Raw genomic sequence first — 6664 nt, forward strand, 5'->3', positions numbered from 1 at the left:
TATTAGTTTAAAATTTCATATATTACTTGTTTTTTAAAATTTTGTATATTTCCTATTCTTACATGATCAAAATTGTTTTATTAATATATGCGGTCCCGAGACAAATTCCTAGTTCTAGCCCTGGTATCGGTCTCAGTATGGCCACCATTTTTTTTAAAGGTCGCGCAACATGTGATTTATATTGTAAAAACTCAAAAGTAGTCTTCGAGTTGCACTAAGAAAACAAAACCCGAGAAACTTGCTCAAGCAAATAGCCCGTGAGTGTCACACGAAATTTCTGGCTTCTTAATCTAATCTAAGACTCTAAAATTCAAACAAACTGGGGCTTTTACAGGGATTAATCCCCGTTCGAGCTAGACAGGTTGAGGCTCAACCTTATCAGTGGACATTAAAAAAACCAGAAATTAAGTCAAACATTTACAACCAAGGACAAATTAGAAATAAAATAATAGAGTTTAAGGTTTGTACAAATAAAGTCGAAATAGTCACACTAGTAACACGATTTGTGGCCTAACATACGTTGCCCTGTTGAGAGGTGCTGCTCAATTTTATTTTAATCTATAAATTCTCTAAATGATGGGACTGCAGATGCTCTCAATCTTTTTCAGCTTGCCCTCATACTCTTCTGAATCCACGAGCTGGAGGCCATCTAACCACTCAATCACCTGTTCAATAGCATCTTTAATTTTTTTCTTACTTTTAGGGGCAAGCTTGGCGCCAATCTTCTCATTATTGATAGCATTCCTCATGTTGTAGGTATAGTTCTCCAAAGCATCCTTAGCCTTGACCTTCTTCCTGTGTTCATCATCTTCAGCCTTGTATGTCTCTGCGTCCTGGACCATTATGTTAATCTCTTCACTGGACAGTCTTGCCTTATCATTAGTGATGGTGATATTCCTCGTTACACCACTGGTCATCTCCTTAGCAGAAACATTCAAGATGCCATTAGTGTCAATATTAAAACAAACGTTTATTCTAGCAACACCCCTGGGTGCTGGAGGAATACCAGAAAGATTAAATTGTCCCAATAAGTTGTTATCACAAGTTCTTGCTCTTTCGCCCTCGTAAATTGAGATCAATGCAGAAGTTTGGTTGTCAGAGACAGTGTAGTACCCCTCCTTCTCAGTAGGAATGGCGGTATTCCTTGGAATCACAATACTCATCTCCGTTCCTTTAACACTTACACCAAGGGACAGAGGGGTGACATCTAAGAGCACGAGGTCTTGCAGTTTCTCATTTCTTATACCAGTCAAGATTGCAGCTTGAACAGCTGCTCCATAAGCTACAGCCTCATCCGGATTAAGGCTCTTGCAAAGCTCCTTTCCATCAAAGAAGTCTTGCAACAACTGCTGCACCATGGGAATTCGGGAAGAACCACCCGAAAGAACAACAACATGGACGCAGCTCTTATCCATCTTGGCATCAGTCAAGCACGTCTCCACAATAGCGATGCACTTCCTGAATAAGTCCATATTGAGTTCTGAAAATTTGGCACGGGTAATAGTTGAAAAGAAATCAATACCATTATATAAAGAGTCGACTTCAATGCTAGTCTCAATTGCAGAAGAAAGAATCCTCTTTGCTTTCTCACAAGCAGTTCGCAACCTTCTAAGAGCTCTGGAATTCCCACTAATGTCCACCTTGTGTTGCCTCTTAAATATTTCAACAAAGTGCTTTACCACTCGGTTATCAAAGTCTTCACCTCCAAGGTGAGTGTCACCAGCAACGGCCTTCACTTGGAAAACACTCTTTTCAATGGTAAGTAGTGAGACATCTGCAGTACCACCACCAAAATCAAAAATCAACACATTTCTCTTGCCATTGCTATCTGCAATCTTGTCTAGACCATAAGCAATGGCTGCAGCAGTTGGTTCATTGATAATACGCAGGACATTCAGGCCTGCAATACCTCCAGCATCCTTTGTAGCCTTACGCTGGGAGTCATTGAAGTAGGCAGGGACAGTAATAACCGCATTCTTCACAGTTGTGCCCAGGTAGGTTTCAGCAATCTCACGCATCACTCTAATGACCATAGATGAGATTTCTTCCGCAGAAAAGAGCTTCTCTTCGCCCTTATAGTTGACAACGATCATAGGCTTGTCATGAAGACCACAAATGACCTTGAAAGGCCAAAGCTTGATATCTTCCTGAACTAAAGGATCACTGAATCTCCTACCAATCAATCGCTTCGCATCTACATGACAATACCATTTTAAGGAATTAAAAAATGATTTGACAAAAATAAAGCATAAAGAGCAGAAAATAAAATTTTCATTTCTTGTGAATTTTAGGAACGAAGGAAAACATTTTCTAGCTCATATAGGGCTGATAAAATAGAAATAAGTAAAGAAAGAATTAACAATTAATTTGCAGCTTTGGCTAGTACTGTTTGACCCAGTCACAATTTAATAAAATAATAAAAATCAATTTATTTGGAATTATTATTTAATGCCGCGAGCTAACGATGGTAAGCAGTATCCAAGAACATAAATCTCTTACTAAATTTTGTACCAATCAATCAATCAATCAGCTAGGATCACTGAATTTCCTACCAATCAATCGCTTCGCATCTACATGACAATACCGTTTTAAGGTATTAAAAAATGATTTGACAACAATAAAGCATAAGGAGCAGAAATAAATTATACATTTCTTGTCCATATAAATGTGTATATATATATATATATTTAAGTATAATTAGAAAACATAAAAAATTGGCAGCTTAAGCTCTTGCTGATGATCTAGAAATTTTTTAATATTTGCAATTTGCCAAAAGTCTTATAGGTGAATTGGTACATTTTCATGTATAAAGTGTTTGGGAGATTCTAGGAGAAAAGAATTTGAACTATAAATTTAACAACATATTGCAATTATTTTTTTAAAAAAAATTAATTTAAATCGATACTATATGCCTGAAATTTGTAACAGAGAACTTTAATTAAGCTCATATTCACTACAATTAATAAAGCCAAAACTGTCTGTAATTGATTAGCTTTTAACACCATGCGTGGGTAGAATTTGAATGAGATTGTCGCCTATAAAATGGTGAATATGAGTGCTATAAAACATTGTGATATTCGGGTAAGTTCCTTTTGTTTTTTTTTTTACTTATTTAATTAGGTAAAGTATAGTAATATATTTATCATTCGAAGAAAAAGTAAAGTTATATTTTTATTAAAAAACAGAAGTATAGATATATTTTTATGTAATTTAATTTCAAATAAAATAAAAGTCAAATAATAATAAGCTCGTCCAAACATATTACAATGATTATGTTGAATAACCCCTGCATCTTTTGGCTAATATTTGAGTGCAAACTAATTTTGTAAAAGGAATAACTAGAAACTTCCGGAAAATAAGTTCCATTTTTGCTTTAAATTATTCACTAATCTGATCAATTAATGCATGGAAAAGTTTGATAAATAAAATTTATATATGAGACATTCAATTAATAAGTACTATTAATATTCAATAATAAAAAAGTACTATTAATAAATAACAAGTTAAATTAGAGAATTTGTGGAAAGGATCTTTCCTAATTTAATTAGAAATTATTAAACCTAAAATTAGAATTTGTTTAGTATTAGGGTACTAGTTATCTCTATGCTCCAGGGGAAAGTTTATTTATATATGATACATATTAATTCAATAAGTACTAATAAATAAAATTTAATTAGATAATTTATAAAAAAGATCAAACCTAATTTAATCGAAATTTGTTGTACCATTTGTTTACTTATAAAAAAATGGTGAATTTTAATTAATTTAAACTAATATGGTTTGATATTATTTATAACTATAAAAAATAAATTAATATATTAGAATGAGACATATATATGAGACATTCAATTAATAAGTACTATTAATATTCAATAATAAAAAAGTACTATTAATAAATAACAAGTTAAATTAGAGAATTTGTGGAAAGGATCTTTCCTAATTTAATTAGAAATTATTAAACCTAAAATTAGAATTTGTTTAGTATTAGGGTACTAGTTATCTCTATGCTCCAGGGGAAAGTTTATTTATATATGATACATATTAATTCAATAAGTACTAATAAATAAAATTTAATTAGATAATTTATAAAAAAGATCAAACCTAATTTAATCGAAATTTGTTGTACCATTTGTTTACTTATAAAAAAATGGTGAATTTTAATTAATTTAAACTAATATGGTTTGATATTATTTATAACTATAAAAAATAAATTAATATATTAGAATGAGACCAGGTGGAGCCAGGAGTGAGAGGGGCCAATTGCCACTCATTCAATTTCTTCTACACTTAAGCAGTTTGCCTCCCTAACATGGTTAGAAATAGAAAATAAACGACTCCCAGTCTAGAAAAACAGACAATGATACCTCCCTCACATATCAAAGAATATAAGGGTATGTTTGATAACTGTTTATTCCCCCTATTTTCTTTTTCCAAAAACAATTTTCTATTTTTGAGACTGAAAATATTTTTTAGCAACCCAAAATAAACAAAAAACAAAAACTGTTCTCAAAACTCAATTTATGAAGGAAACTAAAGACATGCAAAAAGTTGTTTTCAGTTTTTATTTTTCAAAAGTCAATGAAAACACGGATTTAATTTAATGAATCTATCTCATTTAATGAGTTAGTATTAGAGTTCAAATTTTAGTAACAACATATTATAGTATTTTCTATTTTTTTAATTTCAACTAACCAAACATGTTTTTTATTTCAAAAATACAAAAAAAAAAAAAAAATCTTTATATTCCCAAAAACAAGTTTTTGAAAATAGAATACAAAAATTGTTACCAAACATAACCCAACTTTTTCACCTATTTTACTATTATTTTAAAGTAGCTTTTATTTTGTCTCAGGTTTTCATCCATTTTTCTAGTTTATTTTCTTTTTCATTATTTTCACTCATTTCACTATTTATCTCTCTTTCTTGTTTAGTAATTTTACGTATATTGCAAATTTTACTATATTAGTCTTATAAGATGATATATCACCGTCACAAAAAAAATCGATTTATATAATTATTTATTACTTTTTCAAGTGGCACTAATCACATTCTTACCATATCAAATTATTAGTATTTTTTAGTAAAAGTTGTAGTAATTTAACATTTCTTTTTGTCTTTTCTCATGGAAATTCAATTATTGGGCCCCATAATTACATAAATTAATATATTTTTAAAAAACTTAATGCTCTTATACTAGACTAAATCCCTAAAGGCTGAAGCATCCTCTCTCTCTCTCTCTCTCTCTCCCCCCAATGTTTTGAACTCTGGTTATAAAATATAAATCCAAATTTTAAACACTTCGAAGAATAAAATTAAAAAAAAAAAATTGCAGTTATACTCATAAAACTTTTAGATTGATTTGTTTTCTCAATTTATTCTAACAAGTCAAATTAGGTGAGTGTTTGGATAGCGTTTTGCATCCACGTTTTTCGTGTTTGGCTGAAAATTACCTGAGTCCCATGTTACTGTTCACGAACCCCACAAAAAGATGAAAAATGCAGATGAATTATTTTGTACTGTTCACATTACTATTCACGTTATTATTCAGCTGAAGCTACAGTACTTTTAGCCCAAAAAATCAGCTAGCTTATAAATTATTAAGTTATAGTACTTTCAACAGTAAGTTTTCAGTTTTTAACAAAATAAGCGATATCCAAGAATATAAATCTTTTACTAAATTTTGTACTGTTCAGCTTTCAGTTTTCATTTTGTACCATTCATGTTCTAAATTTTGTATATTTAGATTAATCTCTTACTTACTTTTTTATTTTGATCTCTGATATATAAATCTCTTACTAACAAAAATACAAAAAAAAAAAAAAAAAATTACAATTATACTCTTAAAAGTTTTAGATTGATTTATTTTCTCAATTTAGATGTCTGAATTTTGTATATTCTAAGGGATCAAAATTCCAAATATAACTTTATCTAAATTGTGATTGGGTCCACATATAACTTTATCTAAATAATAATTCCACATATAACTTTTGAATTTTTATATGTGGAATTTTTTTAATGTTATATGCGGAATTATTATTTTCATGCGATGATTTAACAATATATGTGATCAAAGTTATTTTCACGAATAACCTTATTATTATTAATGGGGGAGTATAACACTAAGTGCTTAAGAATAACACTCAAAAAATAAAAAATAAATAAATATATAAATAAAAACTTTGAAGATTACCGAAGATGGAGTTGGTGGGGTTCCTGGCGGCCTGGATCTTGGCGGCATCACCTACCAAGCGCTCTATTGGAGTGAAAGCAACATAGGAGGGAGTGGTCCTGTTACCCTGATCATTAACTATTATCTCTACTCTTTCATTTTGCCACACTGCCACGCACGAGTTCGTCGTTCCCAGATCAATCCCTATCGCCGGACCCTCTCCATGGTCGGACATTGTCGTCGGGAATAGAAGCCCAAAGACTTTTGTTAATCACGCCGGACCCTCTCCATGGTCGGACATTGTCGTCGGGAATAGAAGCCCAAAGACTTTTGTTAATCGAAACTAAAGTAGATGAAAGTAGACTAGGACGCACTTTAGAACTGAAAGGTTGAAGGCCCTAAATACTTAACATGCAAATGGGCGGGTGCTTTTAGAAAAAAGCAAAACGAAATAGAAGAAAGCAGTATGTATGAGACACTTTTGACAATGAAAGG

The 6664-nt window shown here is 31.3% G+C and overlaps 1 protein-coding gene across 1 annotated transcript; it reads right to left on the reverse strand.

Annotated features, from left to right (window-relative positions):
- Window positions 1-416: 416 nt before the first annotated feature.
- Window positions 417-6444, reverse strand: LOC112008781 (heat shock cognate 70 kDa protein-like). The gene is made up of 2 exons (XM_065765794.1): window positions 6191-6444; window positions 417-2194 (listed from the first exon to the last, which is right to left on the reverse strand). Exons 1-2 carry the CDS (start codon window positions 6402-6404, stop codon window positions 570-572), a joined length of 1839 nt encoding a protein of 612 aa, XP_065621866.1. The 5' UTR covers window positions 6405-6444; the 3' UTR covers window positions 417-569.
- Window positions 6445-6664: the final 220 nt, after the last annotated feature.

This window comes from Quercus suber, unplaced genomic scaffold (genome assembly GCF_002906115.3).
Source record: "Quercus suber isolate HL8 unplaced genomic scaffold, Cork oak 2.0 scaffold_653, whole genome shotgun sequence".
In the NCBI taxonomy this organism is placed as follows: Eukaryota; Viridiplantae; Streptophyta; class Magnoliopsida; order Fagales; family Fagaceae; genus Quercus; species Quercus suber.

Bases quoted from the DNA above. Each gene is read 5' to 3' on its own strand.
- LOC112008781 (XM_065765794.1), bottom strand. From the start codon at position 6,404: ATGTCCGACCATGGAGAGGGTCCGGCGATAGGGATTGATCTGGGAACG. The intron at 2,195-6,190 runs GTAATCTTCAAA...ATTGTCATGTAG, and splicing joins CCCCACCAACTCCATCTTCG to ATGCGAAGCGATTGATTGGT.